The sequence below is a fragment of the Coenobita brevimanus genome, chromosome 16 (genome assembly GCF_032717465.1).
Source record: "Coenobita brevimanus isolate Jiangsu-jjx chromosome 16, ASM3271746v2, whole genome shotgun sequence".
Lineage (NCBI taxonomy): Eukaryota > Metazoa > Arthropoda > Malacostraca > Decapoda > Coenobitidae > Coenobita > Coenobita brevimanus.
The window spans coordinates 10,812,486-10,827,099 of record NC_136969.1 but is presented as its reverse complement, the minus strand read 5'-3'; the positions used below and the strand labels follow the sequence as shown (position 1 = coordinate 10,827,099).

The 14,614-nt window shown below is 39.5% G+C and overlaps 2 protein-coding genes across 2 annotated transcripts; both read right to left on the bottom strand.

Moving 5' to 3' along the window:
* Positions 1-1,138: 1,138 nt before the first annotated feature.
* Positions 1,139-3,568, bottom strand: LOC145390906 (uncharacterized). Its single transcript, XM_080265640.1, has 4 exons — positions 3,448-3,568; positions 2,492-2,591; positions 2,090-2,219; positions 1,139-1,260 (listed from the first exon to the last, which is right to left on the bottom strand). Exons 1-4 carry the CDS (start codon positions 3,536-3,538, stop codon positions 1,150-1,152), a joined length of 432 nt encoding a protein of 143 aa, XP_080121766.1. The 5' UTR covers positions 3,539-3,568; the 3' UTR covers positions 1,139-1,149.
* A 548-nt stretch (positions 3,569-4,116) lies between these two features.
* Positions 4,117-8,887, bottom strand: LOC145390962 (glutamate receptor ionotropic, delta-2-like). Its single transcript, XM_080265699.1, has 7 exons — positions 8,841-8,887; positions 7,975-8,210; positions 7,597-7,725; positions 6,534-6,692; positions 6,236-6,326; positions 4,682-4,982; positions 4,117-4,373 (listed from the first exon to the last, which is right to left on the bottom strand). Exons 1-7 carry the CDS (start codon positions 8,883-8,885, stop codon positions 4,117-4,119), a joined length of 1,218 nt encoding a protein of 405 aa, XP_080121825.1. The 5' UTR covers positions 8,886-8,887.
* Between the last annotated feature and the right edge of the window lie 5,727 nt (positions 8,888-14,614).

The window sequence follows — 14,614 nt, the reverse complement described above, 5'->3', positions numbered from 1 at the left end:
TTCAGTGTCTGAAACTTATGCATAACAGAATATAAAAAGGGTGGACACTATCTTCACCTACAACTGTCAGTATAAGATGGTAAGGAATTGATAAACGTCTCCCCAATAAAGATACCTTGCTCTGTCAATGGGGGAACAACATGACAAATAGGAACGCGTTACCTCATGACTTTTAACACGGCATTATGTCACTAAGAGCAACACGGTACAATATCACTTAACAGGAACACGGTACAGTTTTACATCACCGACAGCAACACGGTGCTATTTCACTAACATTAACACGGTACCGTACCACTAACAACAACACTGCACCATATGACTAACACGGTGCCATATGATTAACAACATCACAGTGCCACATGACTCACGATCAATGTGTAGAGGAAGGTGAGGCTGGAATGTGATCTCTAACAGCCTGGAGCAACAGCTGATCTCTGAGTGCTGACCGGCCTCCTGGGGCCCTTATATAAACAGTGAAGACCTTTCCCTACCATCTCACTACACCAGCCAGTGAGTACCTTACCCTCCCCTCTCACTGGACCACCCAATAAACACCCCCCCCCCTCCCCTCTCACCAGATCAGTCAGTGAACACATCCCCCTCCCATCTCATTATCCAATGACAATTTACCTACTCCAAGAGATCAGCTAGACGGATCAACTAAAACAAGTAAATTAACTGGGTTACTCAGGACATGTCCACATATTTTCATGATGATCCTCCCATTAGTGTTATAGAATTCCCTGGAGAGACAGACACAGACAGATAAGTGTGAATACATATCCCTACCCTCAATGGTAGAAGACACTGTCACGCAGAGTATAATGTTGCTGCACGTGTATACTTAGGTCACTACTCCATAGGCAGCGGATTATGAAAAAAAAAAATTATTAATATATCTTCTTACACAAACGATGAAAGTGATACCCATGAGAGTATACTACTCTGAGTGATACTGTGAGTAACGCTTATACTTTGCCGTTTGTATACTTTTATATATAATTCTAAATTATTTATGAATTCATTTAATTGTTTAGTATGCACTGCTTTCCTTATCAAACTTAATATGAAGTAAGTGAGTCATATGAAGAGCGTTGTCAGCAACGGTGAGGTGTATGGCCAGTGATGGTGATAATGGTGTGTATCTTAGGTAGCCACCTGACCCGTTTGGCCCCACCTGGCTCCACCACACATCAGCTCCATTACCAGCACCACCACAGCCACTGCGAACCCACACCCGAGCACAGCAAACATGCCCTGAAAATGGATAACGTGGGAGGTAGGTCAGTAATCCTTTCATTAATGGACTAAACTAATAATACCCCTTTTACATGCCTAGTCAGTTCTTACAACGTTTCACATATATGTCTATAAAAGACCTATTAAAACAATTATTTATTTCGAACTGATCTTGAGGCCACGATAGGAATTGAATTATTTTCTACTATCCCATTTTCTTGTATAACCTTGATGTTTAATCTACTCTTGCACTCAGATAATGTCAGTATAGACTAGTCCTCAGAGGACGATGTGGAGATTCATAAATTTTGTCCATAACTCGTGTCTCTCTCCATCACCCACCGACAACTGCCCTAACACTTCAATATAGACTAGTTCAGTGTACCAGATATAATGTCAAGTTCACTATGATCCCTCAGTATGCCATGGGAAGATGGGGAGGTAGTGTGTAAAGGACGTGGATAGATTCGTACTTATAAAAGGTAAGTTTTAATGTGGTCTTTTATTTTTATCCGAAATACCTACCTGAATAATTAAATGTGACACAGTACATATTTACCTACGAGATATTCAAAGATGCTCATTACTCGATTTCATACACCCAAGTTTTTCACTACTTTACTCCAGTGAAGTAGTTTGTTATTTATTTTCTTAAGCTTACTCACTGTCGTAGTAAAAGGGTTAATGAAAGCTATGTTCAGCCTCCCAGATAAAAAATACAATCTCTCGTGAACCGATTAAAATCGTCTGGGTGTAATGATAAAATGCAATATCAGATTGAGGGGGATAAAAGGCAGTGAGATAAATCCATCCTATTTTCAGTAAGGAAGTTACAATCATGGCTTACCCAGAGACTGGTGAGTGAGAGAATGGTGGTGACGGTGATGATCCTGGATGGGTTCTTGCACATGCTGGAGTTGTGTTCTGAGTACTTCATCCATCTATCGTACAGCCCTGATTCCACCAACGTGTACGATCTAATCACAAGAGATACTTATATGTCTGTATGTGAAGCATAACTCTCTAAGAAATATAAAAGGTGAAATATTGGGCCCTCGTCTGTTCTTCCAAGACACCTCAGGGTTTGTATGTGTGTATATATGAAAATTTATCATATACCCAAAACCATATTGTGAAACGGACTAGATTATAAATATCTGTTACGTTTATTTCTTTTTTTAAGAATTATTCTGCAACTATTGTTATTTGTCGTTCATTATTGCTTATTTCACTAAACTGGGGCACATACAACTTATTTATCCTCGGTAAAAAGAGGCTGTTCTTCTGAGTCAACATGGCCAGAGGGGTGGTTGCGTAGACGCTCCGTGAAAGGTAAAAATCACAACGACCTGCAAAAATAATTACTAGATATTATTAATACATAAGCGTAGATAAATGATTAGAAAACTACTGAATTGTTCTTTTTACGGACTTAAAAGATGCTTCTTATTTTGAAATGCCAGAACAGTGTTTTATATTTGCTTAACAATCGTTTTTAATTAATTACCACTTTGCCTCTTGTCAACAGTTGTTTGTCCCTGAAATTCTGATTTCCTTTATATGCGTCAGTGCCAGTGTCTTTCTCTGCTGCCTGACATTAATAATTGCAAGTGGAAATTGTAACAAGAGGAGTCGTAACATCTTGACTGCTCCAGCACTACTCATATAGTTTATTTTAATAAATGCACCATTTAGAGGTAAAGGCTTTTATTTTTTCCCTTAATATGGTCCTTTCATTAACCAGTTTGTCAGGCGTAGTAGGCCTGATAACATTTAATTTATTCTTACTGATGACAGACGACTGGGTAAGGAAAGGGAGTTCTCAAAACTTCCCCTCGTGAAATATTCAATCCGTAGTGAGTATCTTCCTTAATGATCCGTGTAAGTTCAAAAGAATAATTCTGTTAACTTAGATAACCTGACTATTTTACTGAGTAAAGTCTTAATAAAAGCCAATTTATATTCCATGACTAACGTGACATGATCAGTTCAACAGCAGCTTCTTTGTGTGTGTGTGTGTGTGTGTGTGTGTGTGTGTGTGTGTGTGTGTGTGTGTGTGTGTGCTATTTTAGAACGACAGCAATTAAATATTATTATGGCGTTGGCTTGGCACTGCTATGATACACTGATACGTTCTAAAATACAGATAACTAAAATTATATTAAACATACATAATTTTAGTAACTTTAGTAATCATATTACAACCTGTGAGAGAAAAGCTTTTGGGCAGCAAGTTGATAAAGTTCACATTTCCGTCAAAGATAACGTGAGTGGCAGCGCGCACGACGGTCTCCATGCTGTTTTGTAAGTCGACGAACTTGTTGTAGGTGACCCGGTTTGTCCCCAACAGTTTCCCCACTTCATGAAGTGGTCCTGATGTGGCAGTCTGAAAAGAATAAGGCTATCAAAAATTGTCTACTTTACTGTATGTGTTTATGGGATTTGGAAACACGAGTTTTAAGTATTCCGCCCCCCCCCCCCAAAAAAAAAAGTGAATAAATAAAAGGTACATGTAAATGTCTTGCAGAACATTTTGGTTATAAATCAAACATATCAAAATTTCCGATGACCCATGTTAATGACTGAAAATAGCATCAGGAACTCAAATACCTATCCAAATCATTGATCCAACTTATGAATTTATTTGCTGCTTTACAGTGTTTGATATATTGTATATGGCCAAAAAAAAAAAAATGTTTTTAATAGACAGAAATTGCTGTAACCTTAGGGCACCCTGTTACTCTCATATGAATTTCATGAATAGGTTAATCATCATTTCAAGCAAAACTAATATGCTTATTGTTTTCTTGACGCCACAGTTAACTAACAGCATATCAAATAAGTATCGCATTATAGACAGACAATTAGATACTCTTAATTTTCTATTATCCTGAAGAAACAACCACTCACTTCCATATATTTAATGATCAAAGTGTTTGGAACAACAATTATCCCAACATCAGAGTTGTCAAGGACGTCCTCAAGTCTCTGATAGGGTTGGTCTATGTATCTGACTGCCAGGAGGGACATGAGGTTGCCGACGTAGCCCTGTGTCAGTACCAGCATCATCAGCATCCACACCCCCAGAATCACACGATCCCACCACCACCGACTTTTAGTACTCTTTATATCTGGAAAGCAGAATTTAGGATCACCAAAATATTTGATGGCCTGTTTCTAGCAGCTTTGTTGAAATAAAAGTAGTGGTTACAGTAAGCTGTCACTTGTGAAATGAAATTAAGCATCATCTAACAAAAGACAACGGTTGAGCACAGTGAAACTTTGTGGGCGAAACAATTGGCTCTTATTCAGAAGATAATAAGCCTGGATGCTGCCTCCATTAACTCAGCCGTTCTGACATAAACTAATCTCTCAAAGTCGCTCCAAACTCAATCTAAAATTACTCAGTGTAATACACAATATAGCAAACACTAGTTACCTTCTTGCAAAAGAACTCGCACACAATTGAAGGTGTTGGCATCTGTCATACGTGGTTCTTTCATATGAGTGGGAAGGCAGAAAGACAAAAGCAGCATCACAGCGCATACTACCCACAGTGTTGTCAGCATAGCCACCCAAACCTTTGGTCTAAGAGGCAGCAGGAAGCCCCACGGGTCCACCTCAGGTCGACCACGGGCAGCGAGAATTAGATAATTTCCCATAAACACAAATGGAGAGTAGTCTATCCAGTGGCTTCTGGTGATATCCAAGAGAAATGGTCCGGGAGTAAACTCCACTTCCTGAAATGTATTTTTGTAAAATATAGAGAAGAACAGTAGAACAATGTATGTCGGGATATATTCCATAAAAGATTGGCATTTACTATGTTATACAATGATGAGTAATTCTTGAGAAGGCTCACAAGTCGTTTTCTTGACTCAATGTATTCACTGCAATGATCACGTCTTCTTATTTCAAGAGAAATTGTCAGCGAGCTAAATATCTGAAAGGGAAACTGACAAAAATGTTTGATCAGATGATGTATATGGTAAACATGAGGATCGAATTTAACGTACGGGAAAATACAACTACAGTACAATGCTGAAAACCGTGAGGATAATTAAACTTTGGAATCTACCTATGATACGGCTGTTTGTAAAAAATAATAATAATAATAATACAATAACATAAATTGCAGGTCAACAGAAACTGGTTTAGCGATTGGTGAAAAAGATAACTAGATCTGATGTGAGAGGTGTAAGGCTGAGAGGAAGACCACGAATAGGATGGATGGATAGTGTGAAGAGAGCGCTGGATGCGAGAGGGATGTCTGTCGAGCAAGGAAGAGTGGCTGTGCGTGACAGAAATAAATGGAGAGAAATTGTGAATAAATAAGTGATGACGCAGCCCTGAGGGGATATTCTCCCGCATTTGGTCTGATCAGCTAGTCAGGTCAGGTGCGGGTAAGGGGATGGGTATGTTATGATGTGGCAGGGGTAAACCAGCTCTGCTGTCGGGCCCTGCTGCGGATGTCACTGATTGCATTGCGCAGTTGACCCTTGTGCGGTGTGGTGCGGTGAGGATCTGTCCGTTCTCCCCTTTGGGGCTAAGATGTGAATGAATGTGTTTAAATGGATGAGTAAATGGAAAGTGTGTCGTCCTGTCTCGGCTACCTCCCTTTCCTTGGGGGAAGCAGCCTAGGTATATAGATAGATAGATAAAATAGCCGGAGCGAGCGAAAAATAATATTTGAGAAGGAATGTTCAAAAATTATAGGTGACAATGACGCTACCACGTGCCCTAAGCCAAAGAGTATTAGGTGCACAGATGCTATATATACTCTAGTTCTAACTTCGCCCAAAATTGCCATTCCATATTGAGAAGTTTGCTGCAATAAGATATTAGTACTAGAAAAGGACGCTAACGGGCGAGCAGCTTTATTAAAAGGAGGGAAGGGCTAACATTGTCTTTTTATGACATCGAGCTTCGTAGTATAATCTGCAAAAGGACGAAAATATGAGCCAAGTTGAGGTAAACGAACTATAGAACTGACCTCACGTGTAATGAGTCCCATCATCCCCGTCCAAGTCCCATCGCTCTGCAGTAAGCCCCAAGTCCTGTCAGGGGATCTCACGTACGTGTATCTGTCAAAGGGATGTGATTTAAGCACCTTTGATGATAATGTACTAATTTCCATAGCAAAAAATAAGTCGAGAGGTTATGTTCACATTCATGTTTTATTTTTGTTAACTTAGGGCAAGTTGAGCAATCAACCAGAATTTATTTATCAAACCCAAATATTTTCAGTCAAACATAGAGTGTATTAAACCAAATGTACATTAATAGCTCACGTGAAGTTCATGATCGTGGACAGCATCTCCATAACATTCCCCGCTATCCCACCGAAGGTGAGTCGTTTGCCCTCTGGTGCCGTGGGGTCATCTACTGTAAATGCCACCTGTGCCAGAAACTCCTCCGCTGTTACTAGTACGTGCGGCCGGTGCGGGAACCTGCGGGAAGATGGTGTACGGTATAGTGTTAACTAGTAATGTCACATGGATTAATTATATTCTCTCAGCCAATGCATTTTTCATTCTGACAGCATGACTGTTTGTTTATGTATTACATACAAAACAGAACCTGGACATTATAAGCTTTTGTTTTCCAGTATCACTTGTGCTAACTTTCTCCAGTTAAATAAAACAACCACGGTGATACAGCATGTTCTTGCTTAATGTTGGCATAACCTAGCCATACAGATCGTTCAGAATGAATAAGATTCATGCTCAGTTAAGTCTATTTAGATTCGAAAATGTTCTTTATTTACAATTAGGTAATCTACTGTCTATGCTTTTTTTTACTGTAACTTGTCCTGAAACTCTCATCTGCTTATCTTGAATCCTGAGTTATAACACAAGATCAACACTCGAATATGATGCTAGTCATGAAATGTGTTATGGGAAGGATGTAGAGGTGTAGTGTTGTTGTTGTTGTTTTATTCTGCCAAAGACCTATGTGAAATAAGCTGCAAAAGGACGAACAACTGATCATAGTTACGGTAAAAAAAAAAAAGTTGTTATTGTATATTCAAGCACACTTCAGTCCACCTAGACCATTTAGGTCGCTCACGTTACATCAGTGTCATTTAGGTCCAAATACGCGAATGCAGGTTGAATTAGTTCCATTCTGGTATTTTCATCCAGTTAGAATATTTGTTTAAAAAATTCTCGTCTCTTCCCCTGTAGGAATCATGAGATCTTGCACCATGTCTTATGTAGTGTGCGAGTCGGTAATTTGAGGGAATGTAGTAATAATAATAATAGAAGTTACTATGCAAAATCTCTCATGTATACATCTCAGTGTCTCATTGTTGAGCAATATCGTAAAGGAGCGTTGTCGACACACAAATTTTACCGTAAGAACTTATGGGGGAAAAGATCTGGTGGATGGGTGAAAGTTAGACGTTGATCGATAGTCCATGATGCCACTTGTAATGGCCGGGATTCTGGGTCGGTGAACGGCAGCCATGAGAACACTTTGGTTCTGTTGATGAAAAAGCAATCCGTCCATTAATTAATACTCAGAATTATCGACTATTTACTTTGTGTTCTTGTACGGTTGCAACCAATAGGATCACAAGCTCAATTATTTATGAACATGTTAAATAATAATGTGAATAACTTGAAAGACTCCGACTATTTCACTGTGTTTCAAAATTAATTGTTTATATCCTCGCTACATACAATGGATCAGTATTTATGTTGGCAATTGTATACTGATAATACTCGTTACCTGAAGACTGGCAAGGTATCGTCCACAACAGCAACGAGAGAAGTGGTTCGTGAGAGAGTCCTGTGAAGGTGGGGAAGGGTCTGGAGTTGGTGGAGAGGGATGCGAGTGAATATGAGCAGCTTTGTTTTCTGGACCAGCAGGAGGTGGCTCTTGAAGGAAGACTCAGCGAAGGCGGCGAGGAAGACTGGGTCATCGCTCACCACCACCATCGTCACGCACCACAACGCATCACGAAGCTAATGGTGCCAACATGAATAATATCACGAAACTAATTGTGCCACCATGAATTATATCACGAAGTTAATGGTGCCAACATAAAAAATATGACGAGCCTAACGGTGCGAACACGAATAACATCACAAAACTAATCGTGCATACATAAATATCAGGAACCTAATGCCAACAAGCATATTATCACGAAAGTAATGGTGCCAACATGAATAATCGTCTGATAACGAAAGGACCATAATACTCCCTCTGACTACGATTTACACCCATCAGATATTCCGTACAATCCTGGCTTTTGCTTAAGTCCCTGATGTGTCCTCGCCCTAAGTTCTCGTCGGTGGTCCAGGATCTGTAACATGGATCTCTCGGTTGTGGGCAAAGTATACTTCTGATTAGACAATGCTACCTCGTAGGAATACTTGATGAATACATTTTCATGTCTGGTTCCTTCAGCCTGAGGAGGTCATTCTCTGTTTTATGCCGGCAACAACAGGCAAAAGGGAACAGAAAGGCGTCTACGGGAATAATATTAATTAGTCGTGAATTTTTATGCATGAACGTTTTCAAAGAACTCTGAATTACTGCCTCCAGAGACACGTTTCTTTACCTTAATTCATTTACATGCCTTGGCCACATACCTGTCGAGCAGTGGCTATAGTCTGTGAGAGCTGTTCGTATGTCATGCTGGTGTTGTTTTCACTAGTCTTCACCACTCCGACTCCCCAAGGAGCATATACGTGTGCTAGGTCCTGAAAGAGAACACAAAATGATAAGTCTTTCCTATTCTTCACAGTTGAAGCAGCAATGAGGATAACTAGAACAATAAACTAAACATATTAGCTGCAAGTATTACAATTTTGATTGACTTTGGGCAGACTTTGGGATATCTAGTTCATTCAGTAGCACAGTGGATTAAAGTCGAAAATATAAATATTTGCATCATACAGTAAAGTAAGAAATAACCTAATGTTTAGCTTGACCCTATCAGGCTCCTCTGTTGAAGCTCCATGCAGTTTTTACATTACTGTTATGCATACTTACTTCCGTCATGGATATCGCCCATGGAGAGCCATCTGTCAGCAGTAGGACAGAAAAGTGAGAACACCGCTCTGTGGCCAACATGTCATCCAGTGGTAGGCGGCTGTCCATTGATGCTATGCTCGTGTCTGACTAATACGAGGGAGGATAAAAGCACACTTGTACAGTACTGTTTTTAGTACAAGTGCTGGCTTATTTGTCTGGCAATATGCACCAAAACCAACCCTTCATGTACCAATGTCTTCTCTCTGCTGCTTAAAAGTGCCTGTAGCCAAAATATTATACTAAAAGTAACACAGCGGAAAAAGCAAGGAAATAATTAAGTTCAGTCAATCAGTGATTACTAATTGGAGGTTTTAGGTTTCATAGTTAATGTTCGTTGTATATAATGGCTCAGTTAAATCAGAAACTCTAACTACGAGTAGCTGTGTAGTTATGAATAAGCAAACCTTCAAAAGATCACAGCTCCCTAGGGTTGCTGTGGCTTGAAACATCCGATAATCCATTATTAATCGAAATTCTGAGTACCTCTTTCTTAACATCGTAAAAAGCAATCAACTGAAATAATTAAATACAACAAAATAACTTGATATTTGGAGATGCTCATATAATAGCTTAGATCAAAATGAAACAAGCTCTCTCTCTCTCTCTCTCTCTCTCTCTCTCTCTCTCTCTCTCTCTCTCTCTCTCTCTCTCTTTAAGCTCTTTCCCTTTACTTTAGTCTACGTGCCTGTGATGTGATGTAGGCGAGCATGGACCAGGAGGCAGGTGACCCCCAGGCAGAGCCATAGGAACCTCGCAGTAGTCGACATCATACCACCACCACCACCACCGAAACACGTCACGACCACCACAGCACACCTCCGCCACCACCACACGTTACGACCACTACGTAATGCCCCCTCCACTGTCGAAATATGTTACGAAGACTGTGGCACACGTTCATCACCACCTCAACCTTCACCATAACACTACTTAGGCCGTTGAGAAACTGTAAATCTGCTCCTCCTCCTGCATCAGGGTATATATTTTGCATCAGGAATAACGGACATGATTCAGCACTCATCTAGTTTTCTATCCGCTCTTTGAGAAAAAAAAAATGACCATAATTTTTCTCTCATGACTTAAAGGTTTGTTTTTCAGAAATAACAAGAAGTAGGGGAAAGATTTTAATATATGCTGCAAAAGCAAATCCCAGTTAGGAGAAGGAGTTTATCATAAGCTTGTGAAGTGAAATCCTGACCAACAACCAGAAAGCAAAATCAATCTGTGGTTTATGCGAATTCATCTTTATCTTCTTCGCGTTCATGAACATTTCCTAGATAAGAAAAGTTAGTTTTATTTCCTCCAGTTCATGTGTATTTAAAATTACAAAACTATCATACGAAACACAGCCTTCCCTCATCTTCCAAGCACTGTTACCAAAACATAAGTCAGGGTGTCTGACAAGCTTCATGGCATGATATTCGAATGAAAATGGACTTTATTCAATGTTGTATTTTTATTATGAATTTCATTGCACATTAATATATATGCCACAACATATTCCTTCTATACCATTATGTAACAAAAATACTTACACTGTTTAAAAATATGTTTTTATTCCGTTAATTTCGTGTACATCAAAGCATTTTCGCCTGGGAAACCTTTTAAGTATGAAGCAGGTGAGAGAGCATGGTTAAACATTCTAGCCAAGTACCAAAAATAGTTTATTACCTTTCGAAGAAGCAAAAAGAAGTCTGAAGCTATAATACCAATTTTCCGAGGAGGAAAAAAACCTAACACAAGAATATTTGGTATGACACATGAAATACAATTTGTTCATAACATTCCTAACCTAGAACAACATACTTAATCGTTCTGAAAGAGATGAACAATAGCTTTTCGATATAAGATAAGACTTAAATATTCGTTGAAAGTATTATGCCATGTACTTATTAAATACGTGGTGTCTTGAAATTCTCAACGAAATCGTGGCTTTGGGATGTAAATGCTCTCTTAACAGAGAGCTCATATAACTAAGAGCACAAATGAGATCTCACATCTCTTACGTCACTTCATTCAGCTGTTTGCCCTGCTCAGCTTTGGGTGACAAAGACAATATTTAGCACAGATATCACACTTTTCTTCTTTTACCCGTTTATAAGAGAGACGCAGATGAATTTACATGAAGGGGAACTTTATGTTTTCCTTGGTTCTTGCTAGTTTTTCTCTACGAACGATATCGAAACTATGGCACGTGATGTGTTGGCAATTCATAATCTTGATACAGAGAACCAATTCACTCGGCTACCATATATAAAAATCCTCTTTAGTTAGCATCTGTTTGGTTTGGCAGGGAATGTTTCAAAACTGAAGGAGTTTGCAAAGTTACTTTGAATGAAGTTGATTATGAGTACTTCAACTTTACGTTTACGTGAAACTCAGTAATACCTGTACAGATCAGGGTATTTGGTATATTCACCGTGATAATGGAAATCTGTTTGTATTGCTCTGAGATTCATTTCAGATAAATATAACTCATCATTGTGCAATGCTATGGGATGGAACGCTGTAATACGGCTGTAAATTGCTTTGGAATGTTTCCCTTTACTAGATCGGCCAGTGCGATGCCTGTTCTCAACGTGTCCCTCCTGCTTCCACCGCTTGAGCCACCTGCAGACAGTGGTGACGCTGGACCCGGTTACCCTAGCTATGGCACGAGCAGACAGGCCCCCCATCCACAACCAAATGAAGTTGTTGCGTTCTGTCAGGGAGGTTGGGCGCGAGGGCCACAGCGTTTCCATTTTCTGCCTAAGAGAGATATTCAACAATTAAATATAAAATAGAACTTTGTCCTCTTGGTTACTTTGCGTCATGTATAGGACGGACTAGGTGTAGTTACTTTTGCTTAAGTCCTATGCATAAGGGACATTACTTTCACTGCTCTCCTGTTGCTACTGGATATTTTATTAAGTACCAGGTTATTAGGAAAGTTTTTCGTGAAGGCTAATCATAAAAGTCATTGAGTTCGGAAAACCTCTTTTGAGTTAAATACCATCTGAATGTAGGGACAATGTATAAAAATCCTAACTATATTTGGATATTGAGAGGGGGCTTTGGATACTGGCAGGAAATTTTGGGTACTGAAGGGCAAGTGGCGTGTAATATCTTTCATTTATAGGCACTGTTCGGCAATTTTTTAGAATCCATAATATTTTCACTGTAATAAAGCCCATCGGTAAAAGAGAGAGAGAGAGAGAGAGAGAGAGAGAGAGAGAGAGAGAGAGAGAGAGAGAGAGAGAGAAGAAAAAGTCTGCCATATCGATCGTAAATTGAAGTCTGCCTAGGATGGACTGTGCCTAGATATTCACTGGTTCCCTGCTTCACATCCCGAAAAAGACACACGAAGCAACCTAGTAATCTCTCCACCCCATGAAAGGTGTGGGAAACTGTAACAGGTTAATGAAGTATGAGCATAAAACAGAAACAGAGTACAAACAACAGGAGTGGATCGAAATTGGTCAAGAAACAACAGTAACAAGTCCTTATACAAATCTTTAAGCAACAAGAACAATTCCCTAAGCATCTCCCAAGAAAATTATGAAAACGAAACGAACCGCAAAGCAACAGAAACAAATATCTAAGTAAGAGAAACAAACCTCAGAGTAACAGAATCAAATCTCTAAGTAACAGAAACAAACCTCTAAGCAACAGAAAAGAATCTAAGCAACAGAGACAAACCTCAGAGCAACAGAAGCAAACCTCTAAGCAATAGAAACAAAATATCTAAGCAAGAGACAGGTTGGTACAGAGAGTGGTAAGCTGGCACAACCGGGCTGCTTTATCACACACTCTCAGGCTCTGTGTTACGGGTTATGAAGGAAAAATTATCCATGGGTTCCACAGACATCACTTACACTTTGGAGAAATGAACTGCCCCCCCCCCCCCAACTACCTAAGCAAGGAAAATATGTCTAAGGAACAATGAAAACTAATGAAAAAAAATAAACAAGCCTTATCAAACAAACAGGTTATTCAACAACAAAGAAATTTTAAACAAGAAAAGTAAGTCTAAAGCAAAAAAAGATTGTCTTCTCCTAAAATGAAGCTTGTGAAAACAAAAATGGGTCTTAAAACAATTAGAACAAGTCTGAAAGCAATAAAAAAATGTCCTAATCTAATCTTAAAACCAAAGATACCGATGCCACTAGCCGGATTTTTTTTTTTTTTTTTTTTTTTTTGCTAGTTTCCTGTTGACAGAGAGATATTCGCTGTGTTTTCATGCTGTCTGAAATTTAGTGATCTATAAACACAAAAACGTCGAGTTAAGTTAATAAAAGATAATAATTACCCTCGCGCAAAGATGTTTCGTTCGGACAGAGAGGTTGGTTGTGACGATCGTTGTACTTTCACGTTCGGTGGCTGAAACTTAAGCATAATAGAATATAAAAAGGGTGGACATTATCTTCATCTATAACTGTAAGTATAAGGTGGTAAAGAATTAACAAACGTCTCCCCGATAAAGATATTGTACCTTGCTGTCAATGAGGGTACAACATGACAAAGAGTAACGCGTTACCTCATGACTAATAACAACACGGTACTATGTCACTAACAGCAACACGGTACAGTGTCACTTATAGCAACACGGTATAGTTTTACATCACCGACAGCAACACGGTGCTATTTCACTAACATTAACACGGTACCGTATCACTAACAACAACACTGTACCATATGACTAACACGGTACCATATGATTAACAGCAACACAGTGCCACATGACTCACGATCAAAGTGTAGGGGAAGGTGAGGCTGGAATGTAATCTCTAACAGCCTGGAGCAACAGCTGAGCTCTGAGTGCTGACCGGCCTCTTGGGGGCCCTTATATAAACAGTGAACACCTTTCCCTCCCCTCTCGCTATACCAGCCAGTGAGTACCTTACCCTCCTCTCTCACTGCACCATCCAGTAAGCACCCCCCCTCCCCTCTCACCAAATCAGTCAGTGAACAATCCCCCTCCCCTCCCAGTATCCAGTGGCAATTTACGTACTTCAACAGGTCAACTAGACAGATCAGCTAAAAAATTGAAAAAAAAAAATAAAATCAGCTGGGTTACTGGGAACTTGTCCACATATTTTCATGATGATCCTCCCATTAGTGTTACATAATTCCCTGGAGAGACAAACACAGTCAGACAAGTGTGAGTGCATAGCCCTACCCTCGATAGTAGAAGATACTGTTACGCAGAACATAACGTTGCTGCACGTGTATACTTAGGTCACTAACTTTTCTCTATAGGCAGTGGATTATGAAAAATGAAATATATACAGTTTATTAATATATATTCTTACACTAACGGTAAAAGTGATACCCATGAGAATACACTGCG